This window comes from Dendropsophus ebraccatus, chromosome 9, assembly GCF_027789765.1.
Source record: "Dendropsophus ebraccatus isolate aDenEbr1 chromosome 9, aDenEbr1.pat, whole genome shotgun sequence".
In the NCBI taxonomy this organism is placed as follows: domain Eukaryota; kingdom Metazoa; phylum Chordata; class Amphibia; order Anura; family Hylidae; genus Dendropsophus; species Dendropsophus ebraccatus.
Window position 1 is genome coordinate 105,682,547 of NC_091462.1, and position 20,173 is coordinate 105,702,719.

General features: G+C 44.7%; 1 protein-coding gene across 4 annotated transcripts; it reads left to right on the forward strand.

Annotated features, from left to right (window-relative positions):
• The first annotated feature begins 2,207 nt into the window (after window positions 1-2,207).
• On the forward strand, window positions 2,208-19,213 carry C1QTNF8 (C1q and TNF related 8). 4 transcript variants are annotated; one of them, XM_069982131.1, is made up of 5 exons: window positions 2,208-2,333; window positions 5,575-5,677; window positions 5,814-5,876; window positions 17,287-17,526; window positions 18,458-19,213. In XM_069982131.1, exons 4-5 carry the CDS (start codon window positions 17,307-17,309, stop codon window positions 19,003-19,005), a joined length of 768 nt encoding a protein of 255 aa, XP_069838232.1. In that variant the 5' UTR covers window positions 2,208-2,333; window positions 5,575-5,677; window positions 5,814-5,876; window positions 17,287-17,306; the 3' UTR covers window positions 19,006-19,213. The 4 variants fall into 4 exon arrangements, with proteins under 4 accessions (XP_069838232.1, XP_069838235.1, XP_069838234.1 ...); XM_069982133.1 differs by lacking the exon at window positions 2,208-2,333 and adding an exon at window positions 5,037-5,053; XM_069982134.1 differs by lacking the exon at window positions 5,814-5,876.
• The last annotated feature ends 960 nt before the right edge of the window (window positions 19,214-20,173 follow it).

Below are 20,173 nucleotides of genomic sequence, written 5' to 3' on the forward strand. Positions count from 1 at the left end.
GCTCTTTAGTGGATACTGTTCTGCACTATTACTCCTAGTCCAGGGTTGAGATGATCTGTTGGCTAGTCCTCTCCTGAGGGGTTTAACACTGCATTATGCAAGGTATAGGCACTTAAAGAAAAAAGTTTGTAAGAGCGCACTGTTCTGCGTCCTACCCATGCGGGGCACTTACTAAGACTACTACTTTTTAGGGGGGACCTGGCAGAGGGCCAGGGCCCAGATAGAACCACTGTGGAGAGCTATCTGGTCTGCATCCTTTCTTCACAGAATCTCAATTAAGATTCCTCCTTCGCCCAAGAGACTAACTTCCTATCCAGCATGTAAGGTGCGCTGTGGTTGGGTGGAAAGAGTGCAAGAGAAGAGCAGAAAGGTGATAGGACAGAAGAAAGTAAAGATCCTACTGGTTCACAGATTCTGGCACACATAAATACAATAACCCTTTGAGATACTTCAGCTGTGCAGCTTTCATACTTCAATACATAACATAGCGACATCTAGTGGTCATCCCTTAATACTAATTTGGCTGCAATAAGACCACAAAAAGTACAGACTTTTGTGAAGGGTGTGAACAGCAGTAACACCCCTAGTGGGACACCACAATATAGTGGTAGATACCAGCTGAACTGGGCAATGACTTTTCTCAGAAGAATCTGCCAGAGAAACATTTTAGGATCTTTGCTTCAGTATTAGGCCCCTCTAGGTGCCCATATTGGAGTTTGGTCCCCCTGGGCCCCATTTAGTATTAAAACCCTTCTGTAGACCCTATGTAGTAGTTAGGTGTGCTTTGTGCCCCCATATACTAGGTAGGCCGACTGTGTGTCCCTATATAGTAGTTAGGCCTCCTTTGTTCATCCATATGGTAGTTAGGCTTCTCTGTGCAGGTAGTAGGTAGTATCCCCTAAGTATCTATCTCCCGTATAGATAGTCCTCCACCCAGTAGGGACCCCTGCTCTGTAACTTGCTGTAGATACATAGAATATGTCCTTGTTGCATCCCCATCCACATTATGACTGGGACTATGAGTATCCAAAGCAGTGTTAGGTTTTGCCTAACATCTTATTCAAATCTACAGGTCGGTATTTCCGTATTCAAGTTAGAACACTCGAATACGGCTATTCATTTGATCAGTAGATTACAAGGAAGCAAAGACGTGTTCTAGTGCGGTCCAAGTTTTTTTTTTACGGATCCTCTCATAGAAAACCTGTTTGGCATTTGTATTTCTGTAAAAAAAAAATACAGATGAATTATAACTGACATGTTGAAAAAAAAAAGGATTTACAGAAATATGGATGCACTACGGACGCATTAAATATGCCCGATCAATAATGTAAACGATTGCAATCTGCTGGATCGGTGCTTGTTTACTGAGCCTATTATACGGTTCAATTGTTTAGCAAGGGCTGCACGGACATCGTTAGCGATGTCTGTGCAGCCCTTGCCCTAAACTGTTATACTTCACCTCTCCTGTTCTTCTCCTGTTCTCTGCTTCCTCCCCAGCCCTGCGGCTGCAGCTTTAGAGCAGTCTCTGAGCTGACAGGCCTCTCAGCCAATCACTGTCCAGGAACACCGTGGCTGAGCGGCCTGTCTGAGCTGAAGCTGCAGCCGCAGTATCGGGGAGGAAGCAGAGAACAGGAGGAGACCGGGAGCGTGGAGAGGTGACGTATAAGAGTTTATTTAATCGTTAGCCGTCACCGTCGCATCGCTATTACACGTAGCTATTACAAGTAGCGATGTGCGGTCGGCGACTGATGATTTTAGGTTCAAACGTAAAGACATGGTCAGGTGATGACAGGATTATGGGCTGATTGTTGTCTCTATTACACGGAGCAATAATTGTCCTATTCAGCCGATTATCGCTCCATGTAATTGGGCCCTAACATTAGGTGCCACGTTTGTGTTGCATGACCAAACTCCTCATGTAGCCCTGGCCTTATGTTACCCAGCGGATGCAGACGTCTGCCTGCTCCCGACACACACTGTACTTATAGACCCTTACAAATTAGGATCCCATCCCCCATCATGTTGATTAACAATCTGCAAAAATATTTCTGTGTTCTGCCGAAGTCCTTGACTCTCTCAGCTCGGCTGCACGGCTATCGGCCACTTCCGCTAGAGTCTCTCCCCAGAATGTTACAGCTCGGTCCCTATTATCATAGCTATTTATATCATAACAAACAATTACTGGAGGAGAAGCCGGACGTCCCGAGTGACCTCGTGTGAAGATACCGCCCCCGGCCAGCCCTATGGTGGAATGCTCCATCCACATCTTTTCTGCATTAAGGAATTGTGTTCCTGCCGCCTGTGAAAACAAGGCCTTGAAGCCTGGTCCTCAGGTGAGTCTGACAGCGCAATGCATGCTGGGTCTCACACAGTGTACACAGGGTCCAGGACAGTGATGGATTATATCAAGGATGGGTAACCTTTGACTTTCCAGTTGCTTCAAAACTACAACTCCCATTATACGGGACAGCCAAAGTTAAAGCTTTGGGCATGATGGGAATTGTAGTTTTGTAACAGCTGGAGGGTCAATGGTTCCCTATCTCTGGATTAAAGGGGTTGTTCACTAAAAAAATAAAAATCTTTCAAATCAACTGGTGCCAGAAAGTGTCAGAGATATGTAAATTAATTTATTAAAATTATTAAAAGCTGCTGTATATCCTACTGGAAGTGGTGTATTCTTTCCAGTCTGACACAGTGCTCTCTGCTGCCACCTCTGTCCATGTCAGGAACTGTCCAGAGCAGTAGCAAATCCCCATAGAAAACATCTTCTGCTCTCCAGACTGGAAAGAATACACCACTTCCTGCAGGACATACAGCAGCTTATAAGTACAGAAAGACAAGATTTTTTAATCAGTAAATTACCACTCCCTGACACTTTCTGGCACCAGTCAATTAATTATTATTTTTTTCTGGTGAACAACCCCTTTAAAGACTTTGCAGAATTGGAGTACAGCAGGAAGACTCATCATATACAATTTTAGAAACTCCTGTTTTCTTAGCAAATATTAGCAGAACCCGACATTGTGTCAAATAATATTCCGCACTGTTCTCCTGAAAGTTTTATGTCTTTTGGACATTGAACATCATGTGCTCATTTCTAAGAAAGTAATAGAGCTCAGAGTGGCCGTCACTTTCCTTTCCCTACTCTTGGCGATTTAGCACAGTCCAGCAGGGGGTGACACTGAGCACAGAACAAAGCTCCTCCCACTAAGAATCTAGGGGGTGTGCTAATGTTACAGGAGACCTGGGTACACCAGCTTAAATAAAGGACCCAGAGTAGACACTTTCCTTTCCCCCCTCATACAGCAGAAACTGTTAAGCAGGGGGTGACAATGAGCACAAGACAAAGCTCCTCCCACAGACAGAGAATTAAGGAATCATGGGGATCTGCTGAGGTTATCATACATGCTTGTAATGTAGTAAAGAAGACTGGGGACCCGACAGCACCACCATAAGTAAGGGACTTTTCTTCACCCACTTGTGCCGATACAGCAGACACTGTGCAGCAGGAGGTGACAATAAGCACAGGGCAAAGCTTCTTCCACAGAGAATAAGAGAATCTAGAGAATATGCTGATGTCATCTTACAGGCTTTTAGATAGAAAAGACTCAGAGGGACCTGACCACCAACATAATAAAGTAATCGACTGGTTGTCACTTTCCTTCTGCCACCCCTGCTGATACTGCAGAAACTGTACAGCAGGGGGTGACAATGGGTATAGACGCAGTCTATCCTGCCACCTCTGTCCAGAACAGGAGATGTTTTCTATGGGGATTTGCTGCTGCTCTGGACAGTTCCTGATATGGACAGAGGTGGCAGCAGAGAGCACTGTGTCAGACTGGAAAGAATACCCCACTTCCTGTAGGACATACAGCCACTGATAAGTACTGGAAGACTGGAGATTTTTAAATAGAAGTAGTTAACAATTCTATATAAATTTATGACACCAGTTGATTTGAAAACAATTTCTTTCCTCTGGAGTACCCCTTTAAAGTCTATGGGGGAGATTTATCAAACATGGTGTAAAGTGAAATTGGCTCAGTTGCCCCTAGCAACCAATCAGATTCCACCTTTTATTTTCAAAAAAGTCTCTGAGGAATGAAAGGTGGAATCTGATTGGTTGCTAGGGGCAACTGGGCCAGTTTCACTTTACACCATGTTTGTCTCAGATTACCCTTAGTAATAGGTAAGCCAGAAAGAGAAAGAGATCAGTGGAGAAGTAGGCATTTTTCTCTGATAAGATTTATTATATGTTTTGTTTTTTATATTTGCTTGTACTATTTATGCAGAATTGTTTGTAATGACGCTACACTTTAACTGATAGGTCACATGTCTGATGGAAAGGTGGAGCTAAACTACTTGTAAAGTAGTCACATGACCACTAAAGATGAGCGAACCTCAAGCATGTTTAGGTTTGTCTGAACTTGAGCGTGTGCCATTCAATTACCGGTGGCTGGAGAAGTTTGATGCGGCCCTAGGGAGTCCTGGAAAACATGGATACAGGCTATGGCCTATGGCCTTTGCCTGTATCCATGTTTTCCAGGCAGCAATCCCTTCCTGACATTTACACAGCAAGGAGGGGGAGAAAAAAGAAAATGCCATCTCCGAACATTGCTGCGGTGGGAAGGGGTTACGCCGACTCTCTAAGATTTCAAAAACATGTGTGCTTTCTTTTAGAAACAGCGCCACACCTGTCCACTGGTTGTGTGTAGTATTGCAGCTGTAATCAGGGTCGGCGTCAGCACAAGGCTTACCTGGGCAAGTGTCAGGGCCCACAGCATCTCTAGGGGCCCAGAGAGGGAGAAGGGCCCTGTTTTCTGATGTTCAGCCCCCTCACTGTAGTGCAGGGTGAAAACTGAACATCAGAAGACACAGGAGACAGAACAGGACCTGCACAGAGAGAAAAATGGGATAAGGACCTTATCACATGACCTAAAGGTCCTCTACCTTACAGTGTGGAGAGCAGCCTGACAGAGAGGATGAGGGAGAAGACTGAGCTGCAACTGCTGTGTGTCACTGTCTGAGTGTGTCAGTCAGTGTCTATGTCAATAATGTATGTTTGTACATGTTAGTGGTGTCTTATGTTATTGTGCATAGTGTGTAAATGAGGGGCCCACTGAGGCTCTGTCGCCCAAGAGCCCGCAAAAACCTGGAGCCGACCCTGGCTGTAATACCACATACAACCTCTGATGAGGAGTGGCGCCGTTTTCTTAAGAAAACATCCGTATTTTTCTAATTCTAAGCAATCCCTTTACATTTGGAATTGTCTTTTTAAGAAACCCCACCTGGTCGCCACATATGGATGAGGTGGAAGAATTGTATAATCTGGCTGGGTTTAAGGATCTTCAGAATATTGATGCCAGGTGGGGTGCATGCAGTGACAGGCATGTGTGGGGGTGTATGTATGGAGGACGAGCCCTTGGCACCCGCTTCACCTTTTATTAGTGTCAGTGCTTGTATCTCTCCGTCTTTGTGTTTTTGCCTCGGGCCGGCAGGGAATGGGACATTGATTGAAAAAGGCTGCAAATTCACAAGTGAGAGCCAAATGTAACACTTTTCCCTTCTCCTCTCCAGGCGGACTGTGCAGCGTGTCTGAGGGAATCTCTGGCAGTCCTAAATTCCTGGAGAAACTTCAGACCTCGAGCAGCAGCCGGGAGAAGAAGCTGAGGAAGAAGAGGTAAGAGTAGGAGACCGCAGGGTGGGGGATATCCTCGTAGTCACTTCAGGCATTTGCACAAGCTGCAATTTTTGTTATTCCCCTCCAAACCGCCACCAAGGGTGGAGTCCTAAAATCTGACAATGTCTTTTGTTAGGAACTAGGCAAACTCCAAACACAACACGGATCAGTTCATGAAAACAACTGAGGTTTCCAGACCGTAAGTTATAATTATTATTATTATTACCATCAGCTCGTAAAAAGTTCAGATCTTCCTATACAGCCTCTCAGCTTTGTTATACTTAGTTTTTTCTTGTATTTGTTGTTTTTTTGCTCTTTTTATGTTTCCGAAAGCAAGTTTCTTAACCCTCTGATGTGATCAGGGTTTGTTATATAGCGCGTCCCTGTCCTGTTTTTACTAGTATGTATAGCCAAGTTCAAAAAGTCCCTTTGGGAAATTTAAAGGGGTGTTTCCTGACCCCAGACTCGCAACCCTTTTCTCAGCTCCTCCACTGCTTCCGTGCCGACAGTTTCCTAGTTGCTGAGCTTTAAACCCAAATTCTAGGAATACCCACAAAATTTCACAGCTCCGCCTACTTTGGGGTATATTTGCATAAGCCCTTCCCTCTTTAAAGCTGAATCCTACAAAGACAATGCAGTTATAAGGTATGGCTGAGGTCGCGAGTTGCGCCCAGTGGGAAACCAAGGCATAATAGCGACTGGGGATTTGTGGGAATGGACTGCTGATTCTGCGATTCTAAAACTTTTGAATTTCCTTCGCTATATAACCACCGCTACTACCTGCCCCAAACAGGACTTTTCCGGGCAATAGAGGCCAGTTCAATTTGGACTGAATGTATTCCAACTGAAATGAATGTGACAGCTAATTCTAAAGAATTGGACCCGAAACAAATAGTGTTGAGTGAACTTGCCGAAAGTTCGGGTTTGAGAGCGTTTGTCTGAACCCGAATGCTCCACATGAACATTGCCAAACCCAAACTTTCGGCTAGTTTGCTCAACAACAGAAACAATTTTTTTTTTTTTAATTTGTTCATTTTTAGTGGGGATCATACAGAAGAGATTTAAGGTGTTAGTGTCAGATAAATGAACTTTTGTCTCCCACTGCCATCCTAAGATATAGCCAGGTGAAACACATGGCCGGACTCCACTCCTTGGTAAGCTCGGAGATCCGACTCATTCCCTCCATTGAAGCAAATAAATAAAATTTGATTGACATCCAGGTAACAATTTGTGCTGCTGCACACCACATCTGCCATATGTCAGAGGAGCATGGTGCCATCTTCATCTTGACGTCCACTTTAGGTGGTAGGGTGGGCATCTCTACCCTTAACAAACATGGATGAGCAAACTTGCCAAAAGTTCGGGCTCACACGAACCCAAACGATCATCGTTTGAATGTTTTACAGGTAGTTCTTGGGGCTGCATCCACCTTCTCCAAGCAGTGGAACGCAAATGCTGATCGTTTGGGTTTCAGGAAGTTTGCTCAACTCTAATTTTCAGCTTTGTGTGTAGAGTCAAAGATTATATGACATGGTTGATATGATGCCAGGGGTAGGACATTTATCATGTGTCATATATAGAGATGAGCAAACCTGGAGCATGCTGGAGTCCATCCGAACCCGAACGTTCGGCATTTGATTAGCGGTGGCTGCTGAAGTTGGATAAAGCCCTAAGGCTATGTGGAAATCATGGATATAGGCTGTATCCATGTTTTCCAGACAACCTTAGAGCTTTATCCAAGTTCAGCAGCCCCCACTAATCAAATACCGAACGTTCGGGTTCGGATCGACTCGAACCTGAACCTGGTTCGCTCATCTCTAGTCATATACAATCCATCCATCTTAAGGCTTAAAGGAGAAGTCCAGCGTCAGGCACTTTTTTCAAAAGAGTCGGGAAGGAGTTGGCTCAATATAACATGCACCTACCTCCCCGGCTTACCCCCCCCCCACATCCAGTTCCCGGTCCTCCGGCTGCTTCCTGGCCTGGGACCTGGGTGGTGACGTGCTAGCCCTGCTTAGCCATTCAGTGGCTTTAGTGGGCTCCTACCTTGGCCGCTGACTGGCTGAGAGAGGCTGACACGTCACCACCCAGGTCCCCGATCAGACCAGGAGGCATCCGGGGGACTGGGAATCGGAGGGGAGGGGACATCAGACCCCAGCCCTGGAGCCTCTTTTGAAAAAATGCCCGACTTCGGACTTCCCCTTTAATGCACTCTATGTCACCAATATTGAGCATGAAAAACTTGTGAAAACTGGTAAAAGTCACTAATATTTTTTTTACCTCATGTATTTAACACGTCGTTGATAAACCCTGCGCCATGCATGTTTTTTTGATGCCACTTGTAATTACTGCGTTGGTACCAATGGTCATCACCTCTACGGCTCTCCTTGGCATCATCTGGCTCTCCTTGGCATCATAGGGTTAAGTCTTATACAACTGCACTGAGCGGTCTGTTTTACATTACGGTTTTCAGCACACGTTATATGAAGCAGTAGTCGATCTCTTTGAAGAACGTGTACAAGAAATTCTTTCCAGCTACAGCTAGGAGTGTTTTTATCTTAAGAGTATAAAGAGTAATGAGTGGCGGGCGCGGTGTCCATGGTTGCCGGCTATAGATTAGCAGCTGCGAGGAGACAAGCCCATAGATACAGCCATGAGCCCTCTGGCTAAAACAGCAATCTCCAACCTGTGACGCTGCAGCTGTTGTTAAACTACAGACTCCAGTGTGCGGCAGCAGCCTCGGGCTGTCAGGACATGCCGCCAGCTGTATGTAAACAGGGTCGTGTCCCTTCAAGATGCTGGTTTAAGACTTTCAATGTAACTTGAAGCTCCTATACTTGGGAAAAACTAAAATCAGCCCCCCCCCACCTCGATATCACAATGCATCATGTTGGGGTGCAACAACAACATCTGACCCTACCTTATACTGTAATGGCCGTATCCATTATACATTCCTCACTACTGACCGACATACCATTATGAGCCTCTGTGCTTGATGTGGGATGGACTGGGATTTTTTATGCAATAGTAATTTTATCGAATTGTCACCCTCGGGACTCTTGTGCATTGGAATGCCCAGTACAGTGGCAAACTGGTGCACCATATGGGGCTTCTGCAAGGATGACTCCATAATACTGTATGCAGTGTGGCAGGCGACAATTTCTGATTTTCATACAGTCATTAAAAAGATTTCCTTAATCCATCCATTGAAGGAGAACATTTCTTTCGGCGTAGTTCTGCATGAGCTACTATTAAATATGATTACAAGTAGTTGCCATGAGCAGATGTCTGAGTTTGTATTCACTTCTCAGCTTTTCTCCAGAGCTTCATGACCTACCAAGATTGCTCATCTCCTCTCATGAGCTCAGAGGACTGCTCAGCTCCTTCTATTAGTTTCCAGGATTGCTCATCTCTTCCCATGAGCCTCTAGGATTGCTCAGGTTCTTCTGTTAATGTCCAAAATTGCTCATCTCCTCCCATGAGCAGAAAGGATTACTTAGCTCCTCCCATGAGCAGAGCAGATTACTTAGCTCCTCCCATGAGCAGAAAGGATTACTTAGCTCCTCCCATGAGCAGCGCAGATTACTGAGCTCCTCCCATGAGCTTACAGGATTGCTCGGCTCCTTCTGTTAGTGTTCAGAATTGCTCATCTCCTCTCATGAGCTTCCAGGATTTTCCGGCTCCCCTCCCCCTGTGTTTCCAGGATTGCTCAGAAGCATCTTTTAATGTGCAGGATTGCTCATCAGCACCCATGAGCTTTCAGGATTGCTCATTTCCTCCCATGAGCTTCCAAAATTGCTCATCTCCTCCCATGAACAGAAAGGATTACTTAGCTCCTCCCATGAGCAGAAATGATTATATAGCTCCTCCCATGAGCAGCAAGGATTACTTAGCTCCTCTCATAAGCAGAAAGGATTATAAAGCTCCTCCCATGAGCATTCAGAATTGCTTGGCTCCTTCTGTTATTGTTAAGAATTGCTCATCTCCACCCATGAGCTACTAGGATTTCTCTGCTACTCATATGAGCTTCCAGGATTGCTCAACTCCTTCTTTAAGTGTCCAGGACTGCTCAGCTCCTCCCATAAGCTCCCAGAATTGCTCAGCTCCTCCCATGAGCTCCTGTCTGTTAAGCTCCTCCCCTGAGATTCTAGTCCTACAGGATCCCTCTCACCTGATGTCTCCTATCAACCTTTCTCAGTGCCCAGTGTATCTAATAACTACTCCACTTATTCAAAGAACATGGGTAAGTTGAGTCTAATGGTTGCCAGCACATTGGCTAGTTCTGTATGGGTTAGGTCTTTTAGCAACCACAAAATCTACGAAATGCATTGTCTAGGCCCTTTTGCATAGTCTAGTGACAAATACTAGTACTGTATATTATTTCTTTTTACATTGATACTTGCAGGCAGTGCTGCTTGGGGAAGGTATATGCAAATTAACTCTCTTCAAGAGGGAAGAAAAGTATCTGTAGCACCACCCAAAAGGCAAAAATTGCATAAAAATGTCAAATCCATATAACAATCGACACTATTGACTTATGTAGTCATGAAGTCTTATCTATGGATGAATGTGCTTAGGGGCAAATGTTGGACCAGTAACACCAGGGGTATAGCTATACGGGTGAAGGTGCATAGGTCGTAGTTCCACCTATGTCCTAGTCTTTGAGAAGGTTCAAAGGCCGCTCCTCCACATGGTGTTCACAAGAGGACACCAGTATTGTAAATGGCATATGGTAATGGGGACCAGGTTTTATATTGGGGACCAGGTTCTACCTTCTGAATTATTAACCCAGCCCTTTATTAAGCCTACAGAGCCATGTGGACTGGGAAAATAATCCAGACTTGGAGTGTGGCTGTATGCGAGTCTAATTGTTGGTGTTTTCCCATATATCTCCACCCTCCATGACCAATTGGCCAGTTTCCCAACCCTTGGGAGTAATACAGAAGATGAAGTGACTTCCAGGAGAGGTGTGAGAACAATTACAGCCATCGACACCTCTGATCTTCCTAACTTGTTCTAAGATTCTGCTAAGAAGTGTTATTTCCTCTGTATTTAGCAGCTTCCAGCCAAAAGGACAACACATAGTAGTATCTGGCCAGCAAATAGGGACATAAAACAAGCTACAAAAATAGGAGAAAAGACCTTCTCTACTCAACTAGATGCAATCGTGGGCAACCAAAGACGTGACAATTCCCGTGATAAACGTTATGTCAGCTTCAATATGGCGGCAATCTGCAATGTCACTGGTTCCCTTTCATTGTTTTGTAAATACACTATGTAACATGTCATTGATGCAGATGGTGGTTATGAAATCTTGGCACCACATGAGGTATCTCTAGGGTATATTTTGGGTGGATCGTAGATCGTATCAAGTTAATAAATAACTTGGTCTTCAGAATTATTGCCGTATTATGTCTTTCTCCTAGGTACAAGCATGGGGTTACATGTTGCTGTTCCTTGAGTATTTACAGATGGTGTAAAGAGAGGGAAAGTGGATTTCATTTTTCTGTTGATAGGTAAAGTTTAGGCTATAGTTATAGTGAAGTTTTAGACTCAGTCCTTGTATTTATTCCTATTTTGTCATCTACTTCATCCCTGACTTCTATCATTTGTTTGGATTACTACCCATTTCATCATATCCGGTTCCTTTTGTCTATTCTTGTTACCTACTGATATACTGTAATCTTTGTACGCTTGTCTTGCAAATCTCTGCTTGTCATATTCATACTGTCATACTATTCAGCCCTAGGGGAATCTGAGTACTTAAAGCTACAGATAGGTGCCAAGTAAGGTGACAGCTATAGATGAAGCCAGTTCTGCCATCTAGTGTCGAGCTGGTGTCATTGCACAGACATCCCTAGGATAAGACTTAGACAACAGTACATTTTTTTTAAATTAAACAATACACTTGTACTTGGAACATGTTATGGCTTTAGCAGCGTTCTTGATGATCTATTCATGAGTAGAATGTGAAGGTTCTCTATGAAGGATTTTTCCATACTGCAAAATAACTATAACCAACTATGTGAAGCCATTGACCTCGGGTTCAGAAAACAAGGTCCGGTCTTCGTCCCTCTGTAATTAACTCTCCCTAAGGAATGGTATTTCATCATCTCAGCTGCTTGTAAAGACATCCGCGCCCTTCTCATTTCTTCAAAATGAAAATAATAGTTTTTCAACCTTTTGGTATTTAAAGGGATTGTCCTTATAGGCAATTGTGATTAAATGGGTCCCTGATGATGAGCTGATCGGAGTGTCCTGATGCTGAGACCCCCAGTATTCGACCATTAGTTCTCTCTATATCTTTTTATAGAGACTGCTCAAAATAGCTGTCATGACTCAGGTCACAGAGAGATGCAGGAGAGACACGGACAGTGTAGCCTAAGCTCAGCCCCGCCCACTCTCCCTGCCTACTTGCCGCTATCTGCCCTAAAATGGCAGCCTGCAACTGAGTGGCGGAGCCTGGCCTGGATATGTCAAACAAAAAGACAAGGCGAACAAACACAACAAGAATAGTCAGGAATCCGGGTCACAATGGTGGGGCAGCAAAAGTACAAAATTAGGATCAAATAGGCGCAGTAAGAAAACAGGCAATAAGGTCAGGGGCAGGCAGCAAGCAGGGATGGTCAGAGATACAAAGCAGAAATTAGGAGATACAAAGAAACAGAATCCACAAGCAGACAGAGACTAAGGGCCCTATTCCTCCGGACGATTATTGTTCAGATTATCGTTAAATCATTCGAATCTAACGATAATCATTCGTTTGAATAGCAGTTAACGACTAACGACCGAAAAAGAAATCGTTGATCGTTTAATAAGACCTGGACCTATTTTTATCGTTGCTTGTTTGCAAATCGTTCGCATTGAATAAGAAGTCGTTCGGTCGTTCGCAGTAGTGACGAATGCAATAACGACGACAAGACGACATTACATAAGTAACGATTATCTTTCCCTGTAAATGGGTGAACGATTTCAGGTCTTTCGTAATAGCAGTCGTTTGGATCATTTTTCGTTAACGATTATGCGTACGATAATCGCCCCGTGGAATAACCGGCAAGACAAAGGTACAATCAGAGATCTTAAATAGGAGACCAGGAACTGAGTCCAGAAGGTGATTGGAGGAACCAGCTGTCAATCACAGAGGCAAAACCAGGTTAACCATTAACTGACCAGATGAAACTAGCAGAACAGATACGGGTGGGGCAGGGAAAACAATTAGCAGACCAGAAGACATAAGACAGAGTTCAGACTGGGCACAGACAAAGACAAACAAAACACAGAATAAGTGGAAGGTTATGGCCAAAAATGCAGTCACGGTTGTACCTTACGCACCGAGGACTGCGCCGAAGTTCCATCATGTGCATTCAACAATAGCCCATTCAGTTAGTCCCAGTGGTGGCATCTGCATCAGGTGGAATCTGCATCTTTTAGACATTCATGGCATATCCATAACCGAGAGATACATTTCTGCCTGCTTACAGCCACCACTAGAGGGAGCTCAGCAGCCAACTGAAGACAGATTCATTATTAAGGGGTAATCTGGTGGGAGAAAACTATTGCCATAGATGTCACCATGGGTCTGCATTGCCTGCCATCTCCTGAGCATATCAGTCTCACTGGCATGACGTGTTGTCAGCAAGATAAGTAACAAATTCGGCCCTTGAATCCTAAACTTCCAGGCAAATCGTGGGCTGTAAGTTCCTAAAGTGAAACACGACCACATTAGTAAGCAACAAAATTGCACAGCCCCTACATTATCGTAATAAAACATATGTTTGTTGCACCGGATGATCTCTCTAAGTTCAATGGAAGCTCTATGAATTTGTATGCAATGAGCTCCCCCTAGTGGTGGCTACAAGTAGCCAGAATTTTATTTTGTAACTCTGCAAAGATCTACCTTGTAGGCAATCCGGCAATGAATTTTCATGCCTATGTGAATAAACATGGTGGGGATCAGGAGGACATTGACCTTGCTCTGCTAGATTCCTGTGTCAGAAGCAGAAAGTTCTGCAGACTCACAGGCATCTCATGAATTTCTTGCCTGTTTCTTTAAGCAGCTTGTGCATTATTCCAGTCTTATCCTGCCTGTCTCCAGTAACTTGATACCACATCAAAGCTTTTGCTATCTGTATACACGTATTAGAAATTCAGCAAATGGAATCGGGGAACAGCAGGCACAAGGAACAACCTGTTCATCATCCCCTCATTTGTTTTATTCTCACGCAGCCGGCGTGTCCTCAGCCAGCGGAAACGGGTCCCAAAGTTTATTTTCTCAAAATTATTTCTTTCTCTAAGAAAGCTCAAACTTTTGTTTTTTTGTGATAACTTTGAACAGGAGAAATCCACATGCCGTACCAAAGCGGAGAGGATTATGTCCTGGACCATGGTGGCGCTCATGCCCTAGAGGGCTCCGGCAACAGTGCATGATGTGCCGGCTGGTTTCAAAGGCCGCAATCAATAGCAGATGGGATCTGAGGAAACTTGTCCTCCAGCTATATGGTTTGGATGGTGTTTGAGCTCACACAGATTGCTCTTGTTAGTGAGCGCACAGCAGCCCGGGGGAAGTAGTGGGCTGACTTATATAGACAACGTGAGATTCTAATATGAAAGGGTATTGTTATCTGGGACAGGTGGGATGTTAAGTATTTATCTCCTGGAACCCCGACATTGATTGATGAACGTCATCATGGGAGCGGCACTGTGCTCCGCAACATCAGCACATCGTGCCAGACCTCATGAAGTTTTTGGCTTCTCGACCACCGCCGGCGGCTGGTTTCAGGGCAGAACGGGACGGAGAGTAGAGTTGGCTCTATCCATGTAGAGTTGGCTGTATTCATGCTTTCCAGGTAGCCTTAGGGCTTCATCCAACTTCAGCAGCCACCGCTAATCAAATGCCTCATGTTCAGGTTTGGAGGAACTCAAGCAAGCTCAAAGTCCATGCAACTCTACCGTAGCGTTCTGAAGATAGGTGGAACCCATATCCTATGGTTATGCTATTAGTATCCCAGATGGGTATACCTCTTTAATACTGCTGAGCTGGTTCTGAATGCATGCTCGCCAGAGTATGAATATGTCGGCATCCCATATTGAAAGGGTGCTGATGTATTTATGTTTCAGATGCCTAAAAGATGGGGTGAACATTCCTTGACTCTCATGGTGGTGGTGGTGATGGTGGGGATCTCTCTTCTCAAACTGGCGGGGGTGGGGTTGGGGGGGATGCTTGTGGCCCATGGATGTGGTTGTAAAATGAGCCTCCCATAACACAATGACTACCACTAGTCTATAGTCTATCCAGATCATATAGGAAAGCGAACAAATAAAGTGTGAGTAAGTGTGGGTGGTAAAGATGCCCCAGAGCGAAGACGTTCTGCTATTAAAGGAAACCTGTCACCCCCCGTGCCGGGTGAAGGCCGCCCAACCCCCCGCTACAACCCCGGATACTTACCCCATCTCTACAAGTCCCGTTCCTGGAGCCGGTCCTGGAGATCCCCGTCTCGAGCCATCATTCTTTATGGGCGTCGGACCCATCTCAGCAGCGCAAGCGCCGGGCTTCAGTATCCGATATCTCCGTCCTGGGACCGGCTCTAGGAACGGGACTTGGCGAGATGGGGTAAGTATCAGGGGCTCTAGCGGGGGGTCGGGCGGCCTTCACCCCGGCACGGGGGTGACAGGTTCCCTTTAAGTCTAAAGGGTAAAGCTATTCTGAGGTTTTGATGATTTTAGTGGTATGAAAAAGTTATGGTTTCCCTTTAAGGGTGGACTGATCTCCATAGTACTAATAGATCTACAAAAGTCTTTATCTACAAAGAAAATTTCTGTTTTTAATTTGTTTATTTTTTTCATGCTCAAAATAAACGACGACTAAAAGAGAACAGGAAAAAATTCTTGCTCGGCATCTGGATCGTGTGTTCCGTAAATAGATACAAGTTGTATGTTTGAGGTCGAATTTTTCCACGGTCCTTGTAAAAAATGAATTACAGTCACGTCTGCACGAAATCTTTGTATAAAATGGACAAATGTTATGCTGTTTCTTAATGCACCTGTCTCCGACCTTCATACGTGACGAAACTGGAACAAAACCTTAAGCAGAGCTCAGAGATAGTCTCTTTAAGATGCTAAAAAGATTTCTAAGAACATTCAATGGGGTAGATTTATCAAACATGGTGTAAAGTGAAACTGGCTCAGTTGCCCCTAGCAACCAATCAGATTCCACCTTTCATTCCTGACAGACTCTTTGGAAAATGAAAGGTGGACTCTGATTGGTTGTTAGGGGCTACTGAGCCAGTTACACTTTACACCATGTTTGATAAATCTACCCCATTGTTTTCCGGTAGACGTCGCCTAACAACAAAGTTGACAGGGTACATGTGCGGCACATAGAAAAAAATTTAAGTTGATGGGCGACATTCATTTAAAATACAAAACAAACAAAATGAATGTTAGTAAAGCAACAATGCCTCCTGTGCCATCATACAGCAACAATGCCCCCTGTGCCATCATACAGCAACAATGCCTCCTGTGCCATCATACAGCAACAATGCCTCCTGTGCCATCATACAGCAACAATGCCTCCTGTGCCATCATACAGCAACAATGCCCCCTGTGCCCCTATGCAGTAATAATGCCCCCTGTGCCTCTTTGTAGTAATAAAGCCTTCTGTGCCCCCATGCAGTAATAATAGTCACTGTGCCCCTATGCAGTAATAATGCCCACTGTGCCATCATACAGTACTAATGCTCCCTGTACCCCCCAAATGCCCCCAATGGCATAATCTGCCTGTGCCTCCATGCTGTAATGGTGCCCCCTTATAGTAATAATGCTCCGTGTGCCCCCATACTGTAATAGTCCCCCTGTGTCCTCATAGATTAATAGTCCACCCTGAGCCCTCATACTGTAATGCCCAATGGCTAAACAGAAAAACTAACACATAATCCTGCCCACTTGTTGACTACAGCTGCTGCTCCTCTGTTACGTGATGCGCGGGCAGGCACCATGATGGCATCGATCAGTATGGGGATTTCATCGTGGCAGCTCACAGGCTGCAGGTATGAACTGTATACAACCTGTGAGAGTAAATTGTGGAGCAGATAGCATATAGCTCATGCGTCACCATGCTACTTTACTGCATCTGCATCTGGAGGATCCAGTAAAGGGAGGCAATTGACCAGAGATCTGGGTCACCAGGCTAAAAATCACAGACCTGTGCCCTGGATTCCCTGTATTAGAGACACCCCTGTTAGGAGCTTCCGAGTCCCACGGCCACAGATGACAGTCTTAGGGACCACGTTTAGCTTTCTGTTATAAACACCTGGATACTTGGATTTCATAAGCAACCATATCCCTGCCTTGTATTATGCTTCCTAGGAATGGAACAAACGCCTGACTGCCAATGGCTTACCTTTCAAATGGAAAAATATTCCGGCCACCACATTTATCAACAGTCGGCACTTGTGGTTTGCATTTTCTTACATAGTCACCTTGCTGTTCCGTTTGTTCCATCTGTTAGTGAATGCATGTTGGTAGCAGAGATTTTATAGTGTTGTGTACTAAATGTATTAAACTATAGGAGAAGACGACCTAAAGTGACTTGATTACAATTTGTATTTCAGTGACGCCAAAAGGACCTGTGATGCATTTCCTGGTGGCCGTCATCTTGGCGTCTCTTGTGTCTGTTGATGCTGCCACGCCAAGAACGTTCTTATGGCAGGAAGTTGGGAACCCCTCATGCGTCCGATGCTGCTCAGCCTCCGAGGAGCCTGCGGTACCTCCCAAGAAGAGCCGAGTGAAGGAATATGTTGTCTACCCGATGCCGAGAGTCCAGCCTCATATCGATATGACTATTCTCAAAGGTGAGTTGTGATTGAGTTGCAGTGTGAGGTCTAAGGGATATGGTAGTGGTGCCATTGATGGGTCGATAAATGATAACTGGTTTTCCTAAAAGAGTTCTTTCAGTCGATCATTGCCTTGTGTAAGCATGGTAGATATAGTATTACTTACTAGGCTAACTATGTAATACATGGTCTAGCAGATCAAGAGCTAACAGAAGCCTGCTCCACCCTCTAAGATGCCTCTAACCCCTACCAGGCCATTATGGGAAAGGGTTGTCTTTGTGAGGTCTTAAGGTCCTATTAGACGTGCCGATTGGGCCCGATAATAACTGTAAACGAGCGCCGATCTGCTAGATCGGCGCTCGTTTACTGGGCCTATTACACAGCCCGATAATCATTTAACAAGGGCTGCATGGACATCATTACCGATGTTCTTGCAGCCCTTGCTTAAACTCTATACATTACCTATCCATGCTGCAGGGCTCCTCTTGTGCTCTGCTTTTCACCGGGTGATTGGCTGAGCGGCCTGTCAGCTGAGACAGGCCGCTCTGAAACTGCAGCGCGCGGGACCTCAGGAGAAGCAGAGCGCAAGAGGAGCCCTGCAGCATGGACAGGTAATCTATACGGTTTGGAAATCGTCAGCCGCCGGCCGCGCACCGCTGTTACACGTAGCGATGCAAGGTCGGCGCCCGACAATTATAGGTCCAAACCTATATTAATTATTAGCCGATGATTGTTGTGTTTATTACACAGAGCGATAATCAGCCGGAAAGGCCCGATTTGGCCGATTATCGTTCCATGTAATAAGGCCCTTAAACTTCTTTTAAATTGACTTTGTGTAACAGTAGAAATTTCAAAAACTTCTTCGACAATCTTTGTCCTCATCTATGAGAGACCAATAATACAATTTATCATTCATTATGTCTGAATTCAATCAACCTCATTTTTCCAGGTGACAAGGGTGAAATGGGTGGCAAAGGACCTCCGGGAGTCTCAGGAAAAGAAGGTGAACGAGGACTTCAAGGACCACCAGGAATGAAGGGCCAAAAGGGTCAAACGGGTCCTCCGGGGAATTCCTGCAAAATCCAATATGCAGCATTTTCCGTGGCTCGTCGTAAATCCTTACACAGTACCGAGTACTTCCAAACTGTTGTATTTGACACAGAGTTTGTGAACCTGTACGAACACTTCAACATGTTCTCAGGAACCTTCGTCTGCTACGTTCCTGGGATCTACTACTTTAACCTCAATGTACATACCTGGAATTTAAAGGAGACTTATCTACATATCATGAAGAACAGTGAGGAGACAGCCATTTTGTATGCACAACCTAGTGACCGTAGCATCATGCAAAGTCAGAGTCTTATGCTCCACTTAAAGGAAAAGGATGAAGTCTGGGTGAGGATGTTCAAGAGAGAACGTGAAAATGCATTATATAATGACGAGAGTGACGTCTATATTATCTTCAATGGTTATTTGGTCAAGGCAATGGATGAGTGACGTCTATATTATCTTCAATGGTTATCTGGTCAAGGCAATGGATGACTGAGTATATACAGAGCCACCAAAGCACCAATGACCTCCATGTTGGCGGAATCCAAAGACCAAAATTGTACCCAAAGTCTACAGCATCAGTACTATTGGCTGCAGATGAAATGTTCTTCTTGGGGCATTTGTAAATAAAAAAAATATTATTTTATCAAAGTTATTCAGATTTGGCAGATTTATAATTTCAGGTCATCAGTGATAAAGAAGAACAAGGTTTCAAAAATATCCAGGTTTAACTTGTTTTGGTGAATTTATTTATTTTTCATTTCCTCAAACAACAGTATTATAGTAGTTATATGGCCAGAAGATATATAGCCGCACACTGGGAACATCAGACTATACTGACACTTCAATGGATTTAACAAATTCAAAACAACACAATTCGCACAACACAATGTTAGAGGTGCCCAGAAAGCAAGAAGCCGTCCAATAGAAGATATAAGGTAAATAATGCGGCACTCACAGCAGAGTCACGACAATCATCATTTTATTGCAGACATTGGGTAACAGGCAAGGAAGGGGGAAGGTGGTAAGCGGGCACATCTCAGGAGACAACCTTTTTGCAGGGAATGCCCTTTGTCAAGCCAGGAGCAAAAGGCTTGACAAAGTTTGTTCTGCACGAAACAGTTGCGTCCTGAGACACTTACCACCTTCCCCCTTCCTTGCCTGTTACCCGATGTCTGCAATAAATTGATGATTGACGTGACTCTGCTGTGAGTGCCGGATTATTTATTTCATATGTTCTATGACAGGTAGTTATATTCTTGTATACAGGAGCAGTATTATAGTAGTTATATTCTTGTATATAGGAGCAGTATTATAGTAGTTATAATAGAAAGGTAGAGTGCAGTCAGCACTGCCGGCAACGCTATCGATATCGGACGTATGGAAAACCCAACCTGTGCGTGCTTGTACTTGGGGTGCTCCCAGGGATGAAAAGGCAGGATATGCAATGTCGCATGGTAGAAAACAGAAACTGGGGCACTCACCAACGATTCCAAGCTTCTATATCTTTATTCCGTCAGACTACAATCCATAGGTGAGGGAGGACAGATGGACTGGCGGGCGCCTACACCCCCGGAACGACGTTTCACGCCCACTCGCGCTTCTTCCTGCCGGG